Source organism: Varroa destructor, unplaced genomic scaffold, assembly GCF_002443255.2.
Source record: "Varroa destructor unplaced genomic scaffold, Vdes_3.0 BEIS01000007.1, whole genome shotgun sequence".
Taxonomy (NCBI): domain Eukaryota; kingdom Metazoa; phylum Arthropoda; class Arachnida; order Mesostigmata; family Varroidae; genus Varroa; species Varroa destructor.
This window is the reverse complement of record NW_019211460.1, coordinates 37,782,487-37,804,400: the sequence shown is the minus strand read 5'-3', so window position 1 is coordinate 37,804,400 and position 21,914 is coordinate 37,782,487. Positions and strand designations below refer to the sequence as shown.

The window sequence follows — 21,914 nt, the reverse complement described above, 5'->3', positions numbered from 1 at the left end:
CAAAGATCGCTTCTTGAGCGCGCATCTAGTCATTACAGAGGAGTAGTGGTTCATAACGGTGCGCATAATATCAACGGAACTGTGAATAAATGTGTGAATTGTTGTTGCCGATACCCCTATTTTAGTTGGAAGTTAATTCGAGCTTCTCTCAGCATCAAACACGGATACCGCAGAAAACAAAGCAGACTCGTCCTCGACAGCTCGGAGACCGAAGCGAACGTTTCGTGAAGAAATAATGTACTCGAATCTGGTAAAAGCTCCTGATACCCTTGGACAAATAGTTATGACAGGAGACGCAGCTATTGTCCAGGTTAGTCGCCTTTGCAGGTAATCCAAGTTACCGAGATCCGGGGTTTGAGCGACTGGCAAAAAAACGCAAGCCAGTGAACGTATAAACCAAACAATACAATTATAGTTGTCCAGTTGTGCATTGCAAATCTAGTTATTCTAGTAAAATTTAATGATATGTTGGGACAGATATTAAAGCTTAATAAAACTGGATGTTAGTATTTAAGATTGTTGAATGCTATTGCGGTCAAAACATACATCGCAAACGTGATTGTCAGTATAATAGAATTATAACAACGATTTTGCTATCCGATAACATTCTTGCTATACATAACATCAGGTTGTTTAGGTTTAATAAATGGTAATTTATATAGGAATTTAATAGGTCAGTGTTCACTATAATTGTCAGCGTGAAATATCACATTGCTGCCCATAAGAGCTAAACCAACAACAAAAGCAAATACGCTATTTTGGAGCTCTCTCAGATATACTCATTATAACAAAAATGGATCAAAGAGGCGTTTAAGCTGCCTGTCGGTGTCATAATGTTTTGTTGCTGCCACGTCACACAACCGTCCATTTCATGGACCTAGTTTTCAGGTTTATAAACTTCATCAATGCAAGGTGATTCTGTATTTGACTAGGTATAATATATCTCAGTAGAATTAGATTTCCTTTTTCAAGGTTAGAATGTGCGCTCAAATTGACATGACACATTACAGAAAAATTGCCTCAGAAGAACGCGGCACTATTTCTCGTATATTACTTCAATATTAACTTACGGGAATGTCTGAACTTACGAACAAAGAGCACTGTGCTAGAAAACTCGCTGGTTCCTATTATCTGACATAAACTGTATATGTTTGTAATCTCGTTTTAGTCGTCCGGTGATCTCGAGAATAACGAGGAAGTCGCACAGACGGTCTTTCGCATGATTCATTGTGCAAGCAGAGACGATATACTACCGAAAGAATGCTCTGGATCCGGAGATGGAATCAAACGCATGTGTGGTACGCTGTCTTGTATATATAACAACTAAATATACTAGTCCATAGAAAATCGTAGTTCCCCCTAAAAAACAATGCCAACAAACATGCGAAGGCTCAAGCGAAACTAATACTCTAATATAATTACATACATTATGATACTACTATCTAAATATATTTCTGTATTTTAGTATACTTACAGAATTACTACATTACCGTGATCTTAAACCAGCAGCGCATTCATATAATCAAGAGAAAGTACGCACATCAGAGCGATGGCGGACCGTAAACGCAGTAAATCAGTTCTACCACACCCCGTGCCTCGAACTAAAGATGGAAGGTCGTGACGATGTAGTTTAGTTTGCACTGAAGTACAATTAAATTGACTCATGGTGTGTTGAAGTGAGGACAATTGCAACATATGACTGAGTGCAATTTAAGTTTATGCCAAGCGATTTGTGATATAATTGATTTAGTGTTGATATAATAATGTCACGTCAAACGTAAATAAAGTGCATGTGCTTTAATTATAGAATCAGGCGCATTTATTTAGTTATTTTTTTTCCCTTAAATACGCATACACCTCAGCAGAGCATTTGGTTCGAGTGGTTGCGCCTGCAACTTTTGTCTTTAAAGTTATGATAAATTATTAACAGCAAAATATCAGACAGTTGGAAATTGCCTCTTGGGTTTTCGCTGTCCAACGCGTGCAACGATGAAAAAGAGTATACTATGGCCCGTACGCTGTTACTATGCTACTCTGGGCATTTGGTAAATTATCTAAACAGTAGGTAACTTACACAGTAGTGATTAGAGGAAAATTTTTTTAAAAACGTTTATTTATTAGGTGTTCTATATTAAAGAAAGTGTAGCGGCTTTTCGTTACACGGCCTTATACTAATATTAGATAAATTGAAAAGACTTAAGTCTTCACGTACGTGGAACGCATTCATGGCTAAAATGTGAGTGAACAACGTAAGGTCAGCATTTGGTGAAGCATTTTATTTCTGTAAGAGTAACGATGCCTACTTGCGATTATGATATATTCTATGAACATACCAATGCAACAAAGACCCACTCTTATATACCTCTGAAGATTTCTGGGAGGTAAAGGTAAACGAAAATGGGATGAAAAATTCATATGACAAATAACCAGTTGTACGCATGCATAGAGAGCAAAACAGTTATTGCCTTCCTATCAACCGCGTTAATTTTTCGACGGGCGCATCACGCACGGTGATGTTCATTGAGCTTGCTCTATTGTGCTGCCGGCTGTGCCCACGCTTTCACTGATATAGATTTTTTGCATCTAGCAGGATTTTGCTTCTCTCAACACATCCTATTTAACCCAGGTATAATAAATTTACGCATAGGGTTCCTCGATGTGCAGCGCGAAGCGAGTGGATTTGCAAAATGAATTTCGTCCGTAAGATTTCCTTACCTATGTTAAGTTTGCTTGTAGCTTTAACAAAAATCCTCTTTAACATCGTGGTATTTTGTATTATAGTGCCGAAGAATAATACTACGTATCTACTTGCTAGATATATATACATATATATATCTAGCAAGCTCGAATCATTACACATTCGTGAGAATAAAAAATAATGCTAAATGAAACTTTTTTTAAACATACCTATGGCATTATTCTAGACATTATTAAGTTGATATAGGTTGACAGGTTAGATATTATTCTAATTGATCTTGCAGAGAATTTTGCGGCCTTGGGTCAGATCACTCAGTAAAGACAAGCAATGAAAACAAATATATTTGAAATAGTTATAGTGGTTCGAGTTGCATATAAGAACGAGGCATCGCTGGTTATTCTACTGATCACAGATGTACAACTAAATATTAATTATTGTCAAAAACATTTAGCTAGGCAAACATGCGCCTAGCTTAATATATATTATAGGTGCGTCATTAGCTTGAGTGTATAGCAAAGTTGAACAAACCACGTCAGCGTTCCTGTATCTTGCTGTTCAGAATCTTCCGAAGGTCCGAGTAAAAGCAGCCTTCGTGTAAATGACCAATCTGGTTCAAATCAAATGTGGCTCCTCCACACGGAAGCTAACTTCCAGGACACATTTTAGATGTAGATTTCGGGAACTGTTTGAAATTTGATTACAAGCATTTTTGTTAGTCGACTCTGACACGAACTTAAAGGATCTGAAAGGATAGACTGACGTACGGAATATGCCCTGTTGTGCCAATAGAGGGAGGTCCTCCTATTCAAATTTCCACTGGATTACTAATCCAAATTAACTGGATTAGCCTGGCTGAGCTCATGGCGAAATTTTTGTGCTTAAACACGCAGTTCTCCTCTCCATAGCGAAGAAATAATGTGAACGATGAGAATACGAAGATCGCTAGCTTTAACAGAAGACACCCTAGCTGACTTGGCACAAAGCTACGAAGTGTCTGGATACGGTGAAGAGAACTCTTCACAACGAGAGTACTCGAACGAATGCAGGACAAAGGTTCAATCAAGCCGCTAATCGAAATCGCTGAATTCACTGAGGGCGTAGACGATGGCGTCAAAAATGGAATGAAGAAAATTTGTCAGAGACCTTCTCAAAGCGTTCTGTGCAGATAAATGGTCAATATGACATCTCCTGGATCCTTTAAAGTTGCTCTATCTTCTAGCAGGTAGTTTATGTCATTATCATTTGGACGCTTTGTTTGGACAGCCTCCGCTTGTATACAATGTCGTGTTCCTAGATGGATGATGTCTTAACTGCACATTAACAACATAATTTTGCTTTTCACGTTGCAGTGGTCTCTCTATGCTTCAAGTTTTTCGTCTGGTGTCGCTGTGAGGCATTCCACGACGAAATAAAGAGTGTCTACGGCCAGATTCGAACAAAGAGCACAATGTGTCCCAAAAAAAGGTTACCGACTAAGCTATCACATGGCGTTACGATGGTCCCTCAGATATTTTGAGAGACGACAGTTATACCGACGTACAAACCCTTTGCTGCTTTCAAATGCAACATTTAACTCATCTAGTTGCTGCTAAATGGAACGACAATTTACGGTAGCTACTGTAAATACAATTTGTTAAGCATAAATCATCATAGTATCATCAAAGCTAACTGTTATCCACAAGAGTACGTCGTGTGCCGATTAGCAGCATTTCATTCTACGGTGCAATACGAATTTGTGATAGTCTTTACAAATAGGTTTGTCAATGATAGATGCTTCTCGGCACTAACAAATGCAGCAACTTTTAAAGGAGGAGTGCAGTTTCAAGTAAGTTTCCTCCATTCGCTAAGCTTAATATTTCATATTGTCATCGAATAAATTTTCCCAAGACAAGTTTCTTTTGAGAAAGGATTTAAAGTGCAGACGTATTAATCTAAAAATCAAAACAATATAGCTTTGATGGTAACGTATAATAATAATAGTAAGAGGATGCGATATGAATATACCGTCAGATCAATATTTCATCATTACGCGGTTTCGAGAATATATTTGAGTCGATAAAAATATATAGCATACGGTGAAATTTATGTGACATTACGTGTCACATGTCAATTACGATAATTATGTCTTAGTAAAGTGTACTTTTACGTGATCTCATTTGCTGAATAAAGAGTTTCTTGCTCTTCATAAAACCATGTAAAACCGATCCAAATATATATGAAATCTGGAATCGATCTCTGAAAAAAAAGCTGATGTAACTGTCGCAGTTTCTGCTTCAGTATGTTAGATTGCGCTTAGCCCGACTCGAAGTATTATTATACCGTATCCATCATCTTCCTCCAATCAGACGAAAATTTTCGTCGATGTAGGCGATATGTCGAACGGATTTCGGTAGAGCTATATTATATAAAACACTATAAAATCATGAAACAAAAAAAAGGTACAAGTGCAGTTCCCAACGATCGCAACTACACAATATTGACATTAGCTTTGCGTTTCCATTTGTTCTTCTGCTGTACAATGATTGGCACAGACGAATTGATACCTTATCAAGGTTTTACGGGCGTTGTCTAGTTGCCGTCCGATTATCAACTGAGCTGCCTTTGCGTATCCGTTCTCATAGGCTTGCATAAGGCAAACGTAACGTGTTGTAAACAGTAAACGTGTAAAAAGACGAGTATTGTTTAGTACATATGCTTGATATACGAGCTTTTCTGGAAAGCAAAACAAAAATATTCAATCGTCACTTCAGTCTCTGTTAAAGAGCTAATTCGCTACTACATTCTTAAAATATCTGAACAAGGAATGAAGAATTTATTGAGGATGTGTTAGATTTGGGTCCAGTCGTTCGGAATTCACAGTGATCTGTTATGTTCTCAGCAAAAGACGTCTCATTTACGAGAAGCCGCAGTAGATTGTGTTATTATTCAAAGATTAATATTAATATAATGTAGTTATATGAATAGTGGACCGTACTGACACTCGATCGAACTCTTTTATTTAAATTACTATTGCACTTCAGTGAAGCTCAATCACGGCGACAACTGCGAATTTGTTAGTCTTAAAATAAGCTATTCCTTACTACATCACAGCTTGTGGACTTTTGGGATTTACTAGATGCCTATATACAGACCGCGTTTTTCTACAGAAATGCGCATTGCTACCAGCAGCACTAATATGCTCCATTAATTAATCCAACAACTTTCTGATATACGCGAGGTAAGTGATAACACTGAACACAGCAATACCTGTGCAGCACAATGGTAACTTACCACAAGTCCGTGTTCCAATTGCGTCGCATGGTGTATTACTACAGAGCTAAAGCAGTTCCGTTCTCTTAATTTAGCTCTTGTTGTATCGAGTAGAATCCCATAGCGCAGTTAATGTAAGAAGGAATCGCGCGTGCGGAAAGGTGAGCATGTGTCGGCTTGGAGCCAAGTTTTCCCAGGGCATAACAAATCAAATCGACCAGTCCCAAGAAATGTATTCGGGTCCGTTATCCGAGACCTTTAGCGACCAGTAGGATAGGTAATATAGCAGTGCCAACTGATAATAAGAGAAAATAAACTGGATTGCACGATGCGTACAAGCGATCATTATCCTTTCTGTACCGTATCAGATAAAGTTTTTTCAATTGAGGCTTACAGCAGTATAACGTTATAATTAATGATAAAACGTAAAATATAATACGACAATTCATTATCAGCGGATACGTTTTATATTGTGTTTCGATTTTTATGTCTTCTTCGGTTGCCAACGAAAGCGTATTTGTATAGTAATTTAACAGCTTCTAAAAAAATGACATAGGTTTTTTTTGTTTCAGAACAATGCCTTCTTTATCTCACAATCCTTAAGGGTGTATTTCTCTCATTATTATTATTACTAAATAGCACTACGCAAGGCTCCAAACGTTCTTCAACGGCCTTTACTCATCTGGTAGGGTTTTGAAACTCTCATTATTGACTTGTGACTAATTACGGAGCGTATCTATAATAGTTTAGATAGCAAACAATTACATGTGTGTGAGAACTGAGGACACCGTACGCGGCGATACTCATGATTCGCGCGTTGTACGTATGTCCCTCATGCTGAAACACTATATAGTGTTTCTCCACACATGTTTCTTGCATTTTTAGTGCTTGAAACAAACATTTCACACCACATTAGTGTATACATCCCTCATATTATTCATTTGTGCAAATTAACCTCTTATGCACAGTGCATTATTTCGTCGAATCGCCTTATAAATTTGTTTTTTAATATTCTATGGAAATGTATGATGTCTTCTGTCTATAGTAAGCCGTATCCATGTAAATATATATATAGAATAAATTCTATATAACAATAGATGTCGACAAAGAAAAACAGCTGAATTTTCCGAAAATAAAAAATACCCAAATAGACATAATCGCATCGACATTGCTTTGTATCATGACGAACTTATATATAATCTACAAATTTTAAAAGTATATACATATATATATATATATATATATCACGGTCAAAATTAAATGAATGTTAGATGGATAAACGATGAGAGGAGTCGAAGCTGACTTAACAAAAAGGAGTGTTCATGTTAGTCGCAAAAATAAGCTTTAATAAAAATAACTTTGGTTAATTATAGTAAATAAAGCCATGTCATACTTCCTTTTAGGATGCTTCACACACGCTATTCTAAATAATGGCGATCTTTATTTGTGGGCCAGTACAAAACACCTTTGCTGCTAACGTTCTAATCTCGTTCGCACCTTTTTTTTAAAGCTATTCGTGTTCTAATCCAGTCCTCAATGAATTTCTTTATGCACGCTTTATTTGTGGTTCAGCCTTCACCGGAACGGAACCTTGTGCGCCTTACTACTTTTGTTGGAACGGCGTCGCGTAAGATCATAGATGTATCACCTGTCATGCACCATTTTCTTAGTAATTAAATAAACGAAAGGTAATCGTCCACAAGTATTTTATGTTTTTAATTCGACTAATGATCTGCGCGATCTGTCATGCCGGTGAGTATCACATTTAAAATAGAGAAGATTTGAGATTATTTGGTATTTTTAATATACAAGATTATCTTGTTGTCAATTTGTAGCACAGATTATTCTCTGAAATCAGCAATTATGATAATGGGAATTAAAACACATCGTTGAAGATGCCGTCCTGGTTGGCAGGCAGCAACTTCGGATTCAGTTTTCATGTGGATAGTATATCATATAGCTATAATAAAAAAGCACGATCGATTTTATCAATAACATGTCGCTAGTATTCCATGTTACGCTTACAATCTGTCTAGGGCGATTATTCTTCCATGTTCAACACAAGCGAGTTGCCAGGACTTATACCAGACAGGAATTCATTTAAAGCGTCGCAGCTGGCGATGAACTGATGGAACTGCGTCTCCAAACGTTGCCCATCTCGTACACAGATCTTTCGTAATTTTTCTTTCGCCTGTAAACGCATACGAAATTGGGCTGCATCAACTGTTTGTGTCCAGGAATTTCTAAATCGATTTGTTATTTCCCTGGCGATCATCGCTCGGATTTTTAGCGACGACACCAAGCGAAATAAGTTATATCTATTGTCCCCAATGGATCACACTAAATAGGGCTTAGGAGGCAAAAGTTTGACGGCATTTGCGTTGGCGTAACTGTATTGCTTGTCTAGCCGTCGCTACGAGAAACAAGAAGAATAGCATCGTAATGTGGTCACATCATAAAATTGAATTATGCGTCGGGTCGACTTCGACATCCTGTAATACGCCATACAGTTTAAAGCAAACACATTCCATTATCATGATGACAAATGTCACGGCAATGTCTAATCGTTAGTCAGTGTAATAGATTGCCTTGTGTTATTAACAGTAAGTTGTTTCTGACCTTTCGTAAAAGTTGGTCACCTTTAGCATCTAGAACGTTAGGTGTTTATTTCAGTAATACTTTTCAATCCGTTCAGTGGCAATATTAGGAGAAGTTACTGAGTAGCTTACTGTTCTGTTAGAAGTACGTTTAGAAGGTTATGAGAATCACTGTTAAGGCATAATAAAATAGAGCTTATTTCATCTTCGTGAAATGCGTGCGAGATCCCATAACATTCGAAACGTGCACACTATTTTTTTTTAGTTTTTTGTTTTATCGCAACGAACCAGTCCTCTTAGAGCTTTTGTATACCTGGTCGAGACGGCAGTTGGCTTCCGTAAGACGTTCCCGTGTGGTCAGATTGCAGCGCGTCCCATATACGTTGACCGGACTGGGGCACCTCTCAATGTATTTTAGCAGTTCTTCGAACAGAAGCGTCGTTATCGAGTGCATGTTGTTGATCTGCCGGCGAGTTTCACCTATATCCAGGTGCTGTCGACACGACATCCTGCCAAAATGGTAAAACGCACAGATATTCTTCATTGTTATCTATTTTTCGTCAATAAAATATGATTTTTGTTTCAGTAACGCCAGAAAAACGTATAGAAAATGTTCCGATCACGTAAAAATTCGAAAGGTTGCAACCGAGTGCTCTATAATTCAAATCATTCGAAGGCATGAATTATTAGAACCCGAAATACCGCCGTTCTGTGAAAAAATAGTATCAATCGATTGGATACTAGAAAAAAATTCTGTAGGCTCTAGAGTAATCGAATGCAGAACAGGCCAGGACCGCAGTCGAAGTTATCAATCTGTTATAAAATAGAAAACGTATGTTTTTGTCAGACATGTAAAAAGCCAATAGGGTATATTTTGTCTAAACGTTCCAAATCACGTTAAACTCTTAAAACGCATTCCCAAATCGACATTATGTCTATAGCAAAATTAATGGTCGAACAGTTGCTCCTGTATTCTGCAAAGTATGATGTGTAGAATAAAGTAGTTTAGGTTCAGGAAAGGCATAGGAATCCAATACAATTTAAGCGAAATAGTTCGATACGATCAGCTACGGCAATCCTTTGGGACAACTACACAGGCTTGCTATATCGGGTAAAGATTTAAACCTATTGACGTTTTACCTAATTGGTAGGATGTTTGGAAATGAATAGCTTCCACTTCCCTCAACCTTCTAGTAAAGGAAATTTGCGACGTTTCTAATATTTACGTTCCAGGCTCATTGACTGTGCGCGCTATGTGTTGTTGAATTAGCAGTGAACAACGTGGCGGACTTTAGAAGATTTAAAGCTTAACCTACTGGTTGTGGTCTATTAAATATAGCAGATTGAGGTGGTGCAACTGACTATATTTTTTGTAAGGACGTCCTCAAGTCCGTGTTTCAAGTTCCACGAAAAATATGATCGCTAAGCTATGTTTAGCTTAAGCATTCGTTTTGCTATAGAAACCTTCCTCTAAACTCTCGTAAGGCATTGGCGACGCTACGTTGGGTTTACTATCAATGCACTTAATATAAATATAGACAAACAAGATAGACGAACAGGTAAACGCAGTGATGAAGATAGGCGTATACCTAGGTTTTCTCCATAGTACTTCCATCATTTCTGTGTTAGTCGCTTTGAGTTTAAGTAAAAGATTTTCATGAAAACTTTTATGCGCGTTCCGTTGAGATGAGGTTAGGGCGCCACCACGAGCCAAGGGACCACGCCAGAGAACCGTCCAAATACTTTCGCAGTTTGATAGAAGACGATGAATTTCCTGCCCGTTAATTTCCGCCTTGAAAAGTAAAGCGAGGAATAAACGTACGCTTTTCTGAGTTGTTATCTTAACATTCGATTCATCTAAACGCTCCATGCAATAGAGACTTCTTCTGCAACTGGTACTTGAATCTAGCACGTATAAAAGAAAGTACATCCAAATTAAAAACTCTAAAAAGATACGTTATCACCTACTAGTTCGGAATAGGACGCTGCGTCCTCTATACAGAGGTCGCGTAGTTCACGTTCCTCTGACGTCGTGCATGTGTCGCTCACGTTGTGCGTGCACGAAAGCTCATCGGTAGTAGATGCAAGGAACAGACGACTGTTTGTCTGTAGTTTTACGTTGGTACGTAGCTTCTTACGGATCAGCTTGGCTGGAGAGAACAGTACTGAAAAATAGTTCCCGTTGTCCGAATATATGCAATTTATTTGTATCCCAACTATCACGATTGGATCTGAATCATGTTTATTATCGACTGAAATGAAATACTCTAGTTGAGTAGACAACTATAAGTGCCGCTGTGGGATCATACATATGTGAATAGGATTCTTATGTTTTCCAAGATCATTGAGTACATCTAAGTTAGACATGATTCTTATTTGACTGTTCTCCTCAATATGAACATCTTCAGACCGAGTATTATGTATAGGTAGATAGTATTTGCACATTGCTACGGTAGAGAGCGATGGGTCGCAGTTAAAGCGGGAAAAAATTTTAGACCAGAGACTTTCTTTGCTGGTTCGCTTGAAGCGGTATATCTATGAAGTGTCACAATGTTTTAAACAACTTTTATTCAGCTAGCACTTGATTAACTCGTTCAGCCTCACAATACTCTATCATGCTCCATAATATAATATTAGTGATGTTATTGAATACGTTTAATAAAACATAAGATTTCACACGGTACGCACATACTTCGTCACGTTAGATACTGTAGACAGATGTCCAGACTTCTAGCGCTAAATGCCTCATTAATTAAATACTAAAGAGTTGACTTACTTGATTCTTGTAGAACTTCAAATTATTTGGATAATTCAGTCACTAACGTTCCTTCTTAGAGTAGACAAGCGATTTATGCTACTTTAGTAATAACAAACATTGTTATTTGGTGAGTCTATGAGCTGCGAATCCACTGTCGCAGTTCGCGTGAACCATAGCGTAGCTGTCTACAAATCCTGGTTACAAGAAAGTGAACTCACTGGTTTTGAGAGAAGCTTTAGATCGAGTGGTGGGGGCCATTGTTAGTCCTGAAAGTAGGCCTGCGAATGAAAGCTGCAAAATTCGAAGCGTATGGAAAAAGTCAAGTCAATCCTGTAGTTTCGTAGTTTTATTCCATTCTCTTCAGGTAGATGTAACATTTGAGGGGAATCAATCCGTAATATTTATGATTAAACATTAGTTCAGACAACTCGATTCAGGATTTTCATGTCGGCAAACAAAAGCACACGTACTAATATTAGAAATTATTAACTCCTCTATCATCCAATCCACAATACGGAACATTGATCTATTAGATTTATTATACGTTTTTAATCACGAGATGAAAAGCTAAACACTTCCTGCTTCAGCATCACCAATCGTTGTTTTTTTTCTTCAGCAAAATAGGCATCAATGGATTCGATAGGGATGAGTCGACCGCCGCCATTAGCGTAACCGTATCGGTCAATCAGTAAAAGGATTCGAATATCCATCCCAACAGTGGACAATTCAGTGGCTCTTTGCCATCATACATTACATCGGGCACGTTGCACGATGTATGGACGAAACGTTTTATTTACATCGTTCGATTAATGCGATAAAGTGGGCACAACTTCCTGCTGACACGTGTTAAACGAAGAGAGCATATAGGGATTGTTACAATATCAAGGTGTTCTGCATTCACGCAAGCTCTGTATATATAGGCATACTGCTAAATTTAGGAAATGTGGGGAAGTTAGACGAGGAATATTTCCTCACCATCGAGTTCAATGAGAATCATTAGACTAGCTACGCGTGTGAATTCCATAGTCTACCTGTCACGCAGCAGACACAATTCTCCCGTACCGATACCTTCTGGTCTACATGATATCGGTACGTGTATATGTAGATGAATGGATAAGCGTACGATAAACAGTTTCCTTAAATTAAACGATACGAACAACTCTGCAACAGTACTTTTCCTGAATGGATCTCCACGTTGGCAATCACCACACCCTCAGGTTGTTTTTTTTTAATTTTTATTATTTAATTCTTTTAAATTACTTTACACTCTAACGATAAACCGCAGATACTAGCCTAACGTTTCCATTTTGGCGGTTTCATAATCGATTCGTTTCACTGGTGGATTATCTATGTATATATAGTGGTAATAATAATAGCAGCAACGAAACTAATATAAAATAGCGAAATTTCATACGACGTTCCTATAAATATCCAGATCGAACATAATATAATGACATGGACCAGATAAATTCATTGCAAAAACCTCGGTTCTGTTCACTGAGGCGCCTATTTTTAACTAGCAGAAACAGGTGTTCGTGTACAAATAGTCGGCGATATATCCGCAGCTGTGACATGACCAGTCTCTTTCAGCCTACAATAATATGCATTGACGTACGATCAACATCTGAAAGGTGAAATCCATCGTTCTCGGTGCGTACGACCCTCACCGGAGAGACGAAATATAGCAAAACATCTGAAAGACCGCTTTCCAAAGAGCCGAAGTATCATGTCGAAGGTTATGTTGTCAACTGCCGTTGTGCGATTGGAGTGATGCGATCTGATGTATATTATAATACCTTCGTATAACAAATTTATATTTTTAGTTTAAAAATATCAACAATGAGCAGCTGTTAGCTCGCAGGTTGTTAAGGTGGTTCTTATTTGTCTCATCTTTAAAGTACACTCCTTATGTCGACGAATGTGTTAACTGCCAGTCTATTTTCGTATTCTAGGCCTAGGAGTTAACTTGGATTCGACCTGATTCGTCTCGATAGTGTTAAGTTAAACCTATTTCGGCAACGAACTTTTATTGGCTAACTCAATAATAACATTTACAGAGTACGCAAGTCCAATCTTTATCAAATTAGGCGAAATCGAAATTTTCGTAAACATATGCTGATAAGAACAGCGGCCGAAGCGAGGCCGAAAATAACGGCGAATAGCAGGGCCATGTTGTATTTGAAACGGTAGCAATCTAAATCATTACTTGAGAGACTATTTGAGGTAGTGTTGATGGTAAGTGGCTGGCTTTTTGTTAGAGTCCTACGTGACTCGTTGGAGAAAACACGGACATGCACGTGGTAAACATTATTAGGCCAAACCGCTATTGTCGCCACGTTATCCTGAGTAACTAGACTAGTCATTACGTCAACGTCGTGTTCAACACGGCTCCATTCGACTTGGTATTTAACGTTGTCCAACTGTCGGACATGCGGCCACGTGACGAGAGCATCAACGCCGTCTAAATCTTTCATCGAATATTGTAACGATACTAAGCTAGGGCTCCAGAAACCGTGATTGCTATTGTTTACTGAAGCGTCCTCCGGACGGTGATGTTTTCCTACGTCGTGAGTTATATACTTCGCGTCGGAAAAGGTTTCTTCACTAGCTTCGCGACTGGGATTCACACACACTTCGAGGTCGGAACACCTCGTCTCTAGCTGGGCGACCTTGCCACTAAAGCTGTATGCAGTCAATAGAATTATTGTGGACGACTTCATTAGGCTCCGGCGTACTGTAGCATTTTGATAAAGTGTCTGCTCGATTTCTTGCGAATACCGAGACAACTGATCCTGCAGTGTTAGTACATAGACAAAGGGCTCATCTGAATCACTGATGCTAGCTGGTCTCGACCATTCAAAATGAATAGCGTCGCGCTCTGGCTGGTACCGGTATATCAAAGGCCGAGTGAAGTTAGTGTCTGGTACAGCGCTTGCATCAGCATTCGGATCTGGCGTAGAATAGTAGAACTTGCAGGATTCCTGACAACCCGGGAACTGTAACACAGCGTACAGCATTGCTCAGCGTGGTTATTAATATTCTTTGTACTTCTGAGGATATACCGGTTAGTTTACAGTTAAGTTCATGTCCAATTTAGTTTAGCCTCTACCGTGGTCGACTTTTCAAAGTTGAATCGTGTAGTGATTATTCGGTTCAAACGGTATACTCACGCACAGATGTTTGATGCTACACATTGGTCCCCACATCTTGAAATTTTTGTAGAACATTCGGCACGTGTCCCAGCACTAAAATAGCACAACGTTACCTCGAAATTAATTATCAAGCTACCAATGTATAGCATGTCATAGTTGCGCTACCTTGGGAATGCATTGTGTCTATCACATCAATCTCCCAAATAGAATAGTTGTCTTATCTTTGGAAAAAGCTATCCAACCTACCATAAAGCAGTCCGGAGTACCGAAACAATTCTCATTTAAGCCGTCTACGTTGAACTGAAATCATTGAATTAGAAAGCAAAAATAGCTAAGTAATTTTGACGGAAAAAATCACGTTTTGTTCGCCTCATCCCTAGGCCTTGATAATTAAGGTTGTGTAAGGCAATTCCAGTGAAGGGCAATTGTCTATTGCAGAGCAGACATTGCGCTGTTTTTTTGTGAGCCAGGTTTTGGTATCTTGAGTTTCACTCTAGTCTTTCCTATTGTCGCTTGGTTCTATTGTTGGCAAGATGCTAGAGTAAAAGGAAAATTCAGAGCTCCCGCAAAGAGCTTTGAAGGCTCTTTTCGATCCTTGAAACGAGAATCCTTTACAATTGGGTATTGAGAAGCTGACAAACTGTCACAATGATTATCTGAAACATTACAGAAACTACCTGTATTTAACAACGCAACACCAAGAAAATAAAATATCCAGTAGTTCGTACCTTGCTGAGGCAGTGAGCTCTACACCTGGCCGTCATTACATTTGCTTTATCCATATTTGCGTTCCGCGCTAGAATAAGCGTCGGCGTTAGCAGGATGCTGAATGCACGGTAAAGCATTGCTTCAGACCTAGCAAATGACCATAACCTAACCCTAACTCTTGAGTCGCTCTATTTTTAAAGAAAAAAAAATAGGAGGAGCGTAGCCCCGAGAGAGGAGGTCTCCTTCTTGTTGCGCTTATTATCTTCAGTTAAACTTGAGACAAGAAATCTACACAGGGCCTCATCTGCCCTGCACGGAGGCAACTTCAGAGTAAACCGGTAGTAATTAAGGGGGTATTGACCATATGGTCAATGTAAGCGGTGGATGGAGTGGTTTAATAAATTCATAATTAAATGCTACAGATTACGAGGGCGATATAGATGAAGCGCTATATGGTTCTTCGCAATCTGGGCTTAATTTTCGATATTACGTTGACGAATTAACAGAGTCACCCTGTGACGCTAGCTTGCAGGAATACAAAGATGAATACGTACACGATGTGGCGATATACTGACAGAAGTATGACCACTTCTGTCGAAAAATTCTGATCACACATGAGTTTGGTCCTGAGCGGAAAAATAAATACGACAACAGAAAAATGCATTATATTTTTTTATAGCAGTACGTGAGTTTAACACTATTTCATCTTTTCTATATTTTTAGAAAGCAGCTATTAAACTATAATGTTTTGTATTTGGGATTCAGTCGACTATGAATACATAATATCTTTCGGTTCTCATATCTGCTTTGCTTCGGTTTTTTGTCCCTTGGGATTTTTTTTTGATACTACCATTTGTTTTACGGTGCCATTTTTCAAAAAATGTAAGCCTGCTGCTTATTGCAGGGAGAGGAGAGTCTTAGCTGTGCGCAAATGCAACTTTCGATAACTTGTTCTAATGTAAGATTATTAAACCCCGTACTAAATCTAGTTAGTCAATTACGATAGCCTTTGATTAACAGCTGTATGTCGAACGGTAGGTATTCGAACATCGTTCGAGTATTTAGTTTTCCGTCAATAAAATGAAAAATAAAGTCTTAAGCTCTAGCAGTGCATACATTAAATAATGATATATTTTAAATGCAGTACGTGTATTAGCCCTCAAGCTTCAAAACCCAATTTCGAAATTGCCTTAAATACTAGGTGACTGGCCCTGTTTTGCCCGGCTACCAAATTTTCGTTTCGTTTCGGGTCTAGTGTAAACCTAGACGAATTCATTCAATAAGATCTTGAACGGCAATTCTAGATTGCACAAGTCTTATACATCGCTCACCGTCGTAACGGGGTCTTTGTTTATGAAGTCGGAAGAAAAATTTAAAGAATGACTTGATCATATTCCTTGAGGCACAGCTAATAAACTCACGGTTGATGCTCAGCGATCAGATGAATAACCTTCAAAATAAGGTAACTAAGTTGAATTACCTAACACGCGTTGGTACACCACTGTAAGAAGGACTTATCAAAGCAAAGAGACACCTGTACATTACTACTAATTGAGCTGTTCTCTTGTAGATATTTTATTCGGGGGGATGAGAACCTGTACACTTCAGCTACATTCAACAGCTGCCGCTCCTATATATTGCAGATAAGATTCTTTAGACGGTTCGAAAGTTCGTACACGGTTGCAGGTGGTCATAAAATACATGTTTCAACAGGATGTACTTTTACTCTATTAGCCACGAGTTATAGAAGTTCAGCCTATTTAAGTTGCTCGGACGATGCTTTCTCCTTTATAGCGCGAACTTTTTGTAACTATCATATGTTAGATCTATTTATATGTATCTATAGACAATAGATTTATATATATCTACAGACTATAGATCTATAGACAAAACGAGCATGAAGGCAAACGAATATAAAGGACAAAATAAGCCTAGCAGTTATTACCAATTCATGTTTATCTTTTTTTATTTTTTTTTTTATGAAGATTTTTGAAGATAGCGCATAGGCCCAGTAGCAGGTTGTCAGTCTGGCGGACCGGGTTCTACGCGTATGACCAACGTTAAACATCCGTGTTTGACTTGCCTAGGTTCCTAAAGTCCCCTTTTTTAGCTTAGCAGTAACGTAAAAGTAGATAGCTTCACGGGCAGCGTATTTGCCTGCTAATGTGGGTCTAGGTTTAAGCCTTTAGGTTCTACATGGTCTAGGTTCGAATGCGGGCACAGACAGACAGACAGACAGACAAACTTCGCTACGTAATGGCTGGGAGCCAGGCAGCCGTCTGTCTGAGGGAATTATGTCCAACGGCAGCGGGTTCTAAAATTTAGTGGCCTATGTGATCTGGAATAAATTCGGCCATGTTGCCGTTGTGGAACCCAGATTCATCCTAAGCTAAATACAGTCGAATACTCACAAATGTCACAGTCACTGGAGATCGAATCAACGAAGCATATGAACAGTCTATTCAACTTAATTTGACCCTCTTAATTGTAAAAAGTTCAAAAATTCAATTGTGTACAAAATCTGACAGTTTAATTGGTCGCGCGCTTATTGAGTTAATGCTTGCAGCTGAAATTGGCCGAAGCCATCTCTCTATTTCCGGCAATCAGAATCTAATATTAGCTAATAATAGTAATCATATCAATAGTTTAAATCCGGTGAGAGAGACGATCAGTGCAAACTGCATAGGGTTGCTCACTTTTTGATAGGCAATTTGATAGAATGCAGATGTTAATATCTATTTCCACCTTGCTGAGCTCACTGCTATTTGGAACTTAGGAAATAGATATGTGACCGACCGCCAGCGATGCCTCTACCCTCTCCAGTTGGCGTTGAAGCCTGAAAGGCCTCGCACATAAATGGTCGCAAAACTTACTCATCAACTACAAGTGATCAACGCATAGCTTACGAGGTCGGGCTAAGACGTATAGGTTAAGCGTTCAACGAAATGTTTCGTCTAATTGTGCAGATGCTATTGTTAGGGGCAACCCTAGGTCAAGGAAACTTCGGCCAAAACAGTGATGTCTTGAAAGCGAGATGTCGCGCTCAGTGCCTCAATAAGGTAGCTATGTCCTTTAGGTTGTACTTACTAAATCACGTAGGGCATCCGCATAATAGCTCAAAGATATTCTCTGTTACAGCGTGTCGCTGCAAAGGCCGCAGAGAAGCAACAAAGTCTCTCTTCGTTTAACTTTCACAGTAGGATATATGCAAATTCAAGTTTAAAGTTCTCAGCTAACGCTTCATGCGTGAATGTGTTTGAAACGTATCGTGTCTGTGGCTCCTGAACACGAGTCATGCGCATACATAATAAGCACTTTCGTTTCGTTAGAAGTGGCTAACACTTAGGCGTTCTGAAAAAATTACTGAAGTTAAATTTTTTGTAGCTAAAAACGTGCTCGAACTTAAATAGGCACTCATGGCATTTTTAAATACAAGCATTAGTGATTCCAGATTTTGCTGGAAGGTAAGCAGTACGTAGTTTGGAAGAAGGAGTCGTAACGATCGCTTTTTCGATAGATCGGCGATGAATAGATAGAGAAAGTTATTAACTAACCATCTTACGATTATTTGCTGTAAGATCTTGACTTGGTTCTAACCGGCTTATACTTCAATTGTCTTTTTTTTTTTACTACAGTTCTATAAACCGGAGGAGAATATAAATTGCCTCGATGATTCGGAATGTTGGATGGTAAGTTCGAACATCAACAACATTTTGCCTTATAACATCTGTAAAATACCTATTCTGAGCAGTTTTTACTATAGAAAAGATTCACATCTCAGTATTATACCAGGTGACCCTAAAATCACTTTTCGTCTCCGTCGTAGAGGGGTACGGTAAATGCCCTACCTTCTGATCCTTTATTTTTTTTATTATTGTGACGGAATTTCAATCCTCTAACTGACTATTTCGTTTGTTTGGTTCTTTTCCAGTGTTGGGATACCTGTCATATGTTTTACACTAACTTTCGCGTGTGGGGGCACATGTGTGAAGAAAAGAAACTCTGTGTAAGTTGCCAGTGTAATCATATCGTTATTTTAAGCCTTTGACGGTTTCTGCAAGTTGCATATCTAGTGTATGTCTATGTTAGCTTTGGACATAAAACGATTACTTTTCGGCTAACAGATACACACTTTTCCTATGAATTTCAATTTTCAGTTCCCCGGCTGCCAGGAATCGTGTCGTTTCCATAACTCACACCCAGAACTTGTCATCCAAGAAGGTCATTCCGATACTGGTGTTGTACAACCATTGAAGTACAGCTATCAGCCGGAGAGCGACGCGTTTCGTCTGCAGTGGACGAGGCCCAAGGAAGACTACCAAGTCGGGCAGCTAGTTTACGTGTTGTTGATACGGGACGAACTCTCTGGCGACTGGGAACAGTTACAACAAACCTTCTACCACAACGTTACAGTACGCCGAGGCCTTATTAAGTCGTCATCACACATCCGACTCATTTCCTATGACTCTGAAGGCAGAACCGCTGAAATAGTGAAGCTGTGTTCTGAACTGAACGTTAGTCCGAACAGGGAATATATTGAGGAGATGTATAAAGACCAAGGGTACTTTGATAACATTGTCCCAGGCTACATTGGCTATCGTAAAGGATCTTCGATGGAACAGTGGAAACCGGCCGTTCAGTCACTACGAGATTCCAACAAACACGTTGGTGGTGTTGATGCCGTTATTTCCTGGGCGCATGTGCCACACAAAGCACAAACTAAATACGTTGTCGAATGGAAACAGGCAGATCAGACTATCGACATCACTGGACAATTGTCCACCTATAATAACGTCGGTACCTTGACCCTGTGGCCAAACACAATGTACCAGCTGACCATCAGAGCTTTTGTGCCTGGCATCCGTGACCCTATCGCGCGCAGTATCACTATTATTATCAATACAGCTGATTTCGACGGTGCCGGCCTGTGGATACCCATCAACTACGTCACGATAGGCGCTGTTACAGCTTTTATTTTAACTGGCGCAATAACTTTTATCGTCATACGGTTCTATCGTCGTCAGCGCGCTCGTCCAGTCGACACGATCCCAACAATCCAGCCTACAGCTCCAAACAAAATAGGCTCATCTTTTCGACATGCCTCAGTGAAAAGACAGTTGTCCTCACTCGGTACACGCCTTTCTCAAGGACCACTCAGTCCATCAGTTAAGCACAATCGGCTGATTGAAGAGGATCCTTCATTCTCTTCAGATCCTCGTCACATGCCAGACAGCGGCTGTAACGTTTAACATGTTACCGTTGATAATGCATAACGATGGACGGGGTTTTACCGGCGCGTACGGTCGCTATAGTGATGATGATGATGACGGCTTGGTGGCAGATACGAAATCATATCTTCAGCCGTCGACAACTCACGACGATATTGTTATAACTACGAGCACAGTAGTGTACATAGTATGGTATATATAGTGAAGAGTTTTTATTAACCATTTCTCCTTGAGTTCATTTCATATGCTTGTTGCTTCGAGGCTAATTTCTAATCAACGTAAGATAGATTTCGCCAGAATTCTAATATATATATAAATATACATCATATTAGGTGGCCTACGAACTTTAATCGTAGGGAACAAATAAAATAAATAACATTAACAATCAATGTACAAAAAGCTCGAGTGGTCAACCAAAGGCGGTTACTTTGCCATCCCGCTAGCGGCAGTATATGGTTGACCGTACCCCTATCATCACTGCGCTGTGCATAGACCAGAAGATAGTTTAAAGATTACTAAACTTAATAAAATTAATGCAACTACACTCTGTAACTTCTTTTTTTTATTATATCATTAACCTGGCGACTAAGTAATCAAAAAATTAGCATCGTATGGCATTGAGGATAGACAGCGTACGATAACAGGTTTCAAACCCTAAAAAAAGATTATACAGATGAATTGCAAAGTTGCCAACTTCGTCAATGCACGTCTAAACAAAAAAATAGGTGGGTCGTTTCTATTTCTGTTGTTATTGCGCAATATCCAGGCAATTAACAGAGCGCAGAGATATGGCTCAGAAAAGCTCTAACATTTCCTAGACTACCCAAGTATCCTACAAGAGAAAAACAGGCGTGTTTGTTTTATCGTATTTTTTGTGTAGATAATTATTACCAGTCGGTCCTGTTTACCTGTGACAATACATGCGGCATGCCAACTTTCTCCTCAATCGGTTTATATCTCTCCATAAAATTCATAACACAAATTCACCAGACAGTAATAATAATTACTATATTACTATACGTACATTAAATTAAATCAGTTTATTATTTATTCCTATTTTTCATATATATATATATATATATATATATATATATATATATATATATATATATATTCAATACCTATTATCTTGCTGCCGTATATCTTAGTTGCAACAACCTTGTGATAGCATTCTTTACCTTGTTTGGGGCTATTTAATCATATGATTTCAATATTTCACAGATTGACCGCTTTCGTGTTTTCTAGTTTACAATATAGAGCTATGTTGTATATATGCATGTTATATATATATTTTTTTTGTTTTTTAGCGTTACGTTTCTGGAAAAGATAGTTGCCTTTTTGTTTTCTCTTCGTAACGAATAACGTAGCATAAAAACCAAGACGTGTAGTCATTATACTACCGATTCAGACGAATTTACGCGTGAAATTATGTTATTTCTCAACGTACTGCTTTATGCACGAAGGCTAAATAAGTTACGAATAACTACGGTGCAACCAGTTCTTAATATTGAATAAATGAAGACC

The 21,914-nt window shown here is 38.8% G+C and overlaps 3 protein-coding genes across 19 annotated transcripts in view; 2 read left to right on the top strand and 1 right to left on the bottom strand.

Moving 5' to 3' along the window:
• The first annotated feature begins 16 nt into the window (after window positions 1-16).
• On the top strand, window positions 17-1,809 carry Lamtor4 (Late endosomal/lysosomal adaptor, MAPK and MTOR activator 4). 2 transcript variants are annotated; one of them, XM_086976240.1, is made up of 3 exons: window positions 17-310; window positions 1,169-1,298; window positions 1,477-1,809. In XM_086976240.1, exons 1-3 carry the CDS (start codon window positions 236-238, stop codon window positions 1,632-1,634), a joined length of 363 nt encoding a protein of 120 aa, XP_086832366.1. In that variant the 5' UTR covers window positions 17-235; the 3' UTR covers window positions 1,635-1,809. The 2 variants fall into 2 exon arrangements, with proteins under 2 accessions (XP_086832366.1, XP_022671445.1); XM_022815710.2 differs by having other exon boundaries at window positions 20-310; window positions 1,466-1,809.
• Window positions 1,810-3,432: 1,623 nt separating this feature from the next.
• LOC111254355 (uncharacterized) lies at window positions 3,433-20,934 on the top strand. 5 transcript variants are annotated; one of them, XM_086976235.1, is made up of 5 exons: window positions 3,433-4,523; window positions 17,939-18,221; window positions 18,798-18,851; window positions 19,094-19,168; window positions 19,320-20,934. In XM_086976235.1, the coding sequence occupies exons 2-5, from the start codon at window positions 18,108-18,110 to the stop codon at window positions 20,409-20,411; spliced, it is 1,335 nt and encodes a 444-aa protein (XP_086832361.1). In that variant the 5' UTR covers window positions 3,433-4,523; window positions 17,939-18,107; the 3' UTR covers window positions 20,412-20,934. The 5 variants fall into 5 exon arrangements, with proteins under 5 accessions (XP_086832361.1, XP_086832363.1, XP_086832362.1 ...); XM_086976234.1 differs by lacking the exon at window positions 3,433-4,523 and adding an exon at window positions 12,502-12,519; XM_086976237.1 differs by lacking the exon at window positions 17,939-18,221.
• LOC111254179 (uncharacterized) overlaps window positions 6,379-21,914 on the bottom strand; it is a 39,514-nt gene continuing 23,978 nt past the window's right edge. For 6 of the 12 annotated variants that reach the window (XM_086976222.1, XM_086976228.1, XM_086976227.1 and 3 more), the window contains 3 exons: window positions 14,701-14,754; window positions 14,473-14,547; window positions 12,521-14,298 (listed from right to left, as the gene is read on the bottom strand). In XM_086976222.1, coding sequence (XP_086832348.1) covers window positions 13,381-14,298; window positions 14,473-14,547; window positions 14,701-14,754 — 1,047 coding nt within the window. In that variant the 3' untranslated portion in view covers window positions 12,521-13,380. The other 6 variants (XM_086976223.1, XM_086976233.1, XM_086976226.1 and 3 more) reach the window with 4 other exon arrangements.

Excerpts from the sequence above, each read along its gene's own strand:
- LOC111254355 (XM_086976235.1), top strand. The coding sequence starts at position 18,108 with ATGTTTCGTCTAATTGTGCAGATGCTATTGTTAGGGGCAACCCTAGGT. Across the intron at positions 18,222-18,797 it reads GCGCTCAGTGCCTCAATAAG|TTCTATAAACCGGAGGAGAA; the intron begins GTAGCTATGTCC and ends TTTTTACTACAG. Across the intron at positions 18,852-19,093 it reads ATGATTCGGAATGTTGGATG|TGTTGGGATACCTGTCATAT; the intron begins GTAAGTTCGAAC and ends GTTCTTTTCCAG.
- Lamtor4 (XM_086976240.1), top strand. The coding sequence starts at position 236 with ATGTACTCGAATCTGGTAAAAGCTCCTGATACCCTTGGACAAATAGTT. Across the intron at positions 311-1,168 it reads GAGACGCAGCTATTGTCCAG|TCGTCCGGTGATCTCGAGAA; the intron begins GTTAGTCGCCTT and ends ATCTCGTTTTAG. Across the intron at positions 1,299-1,476 it reads TGGAATCAAACGCATGTGTG|AATTACTACATTACCGTGAT; the intron begins GTACGCTGTCTT and ends GTATACTTACAG.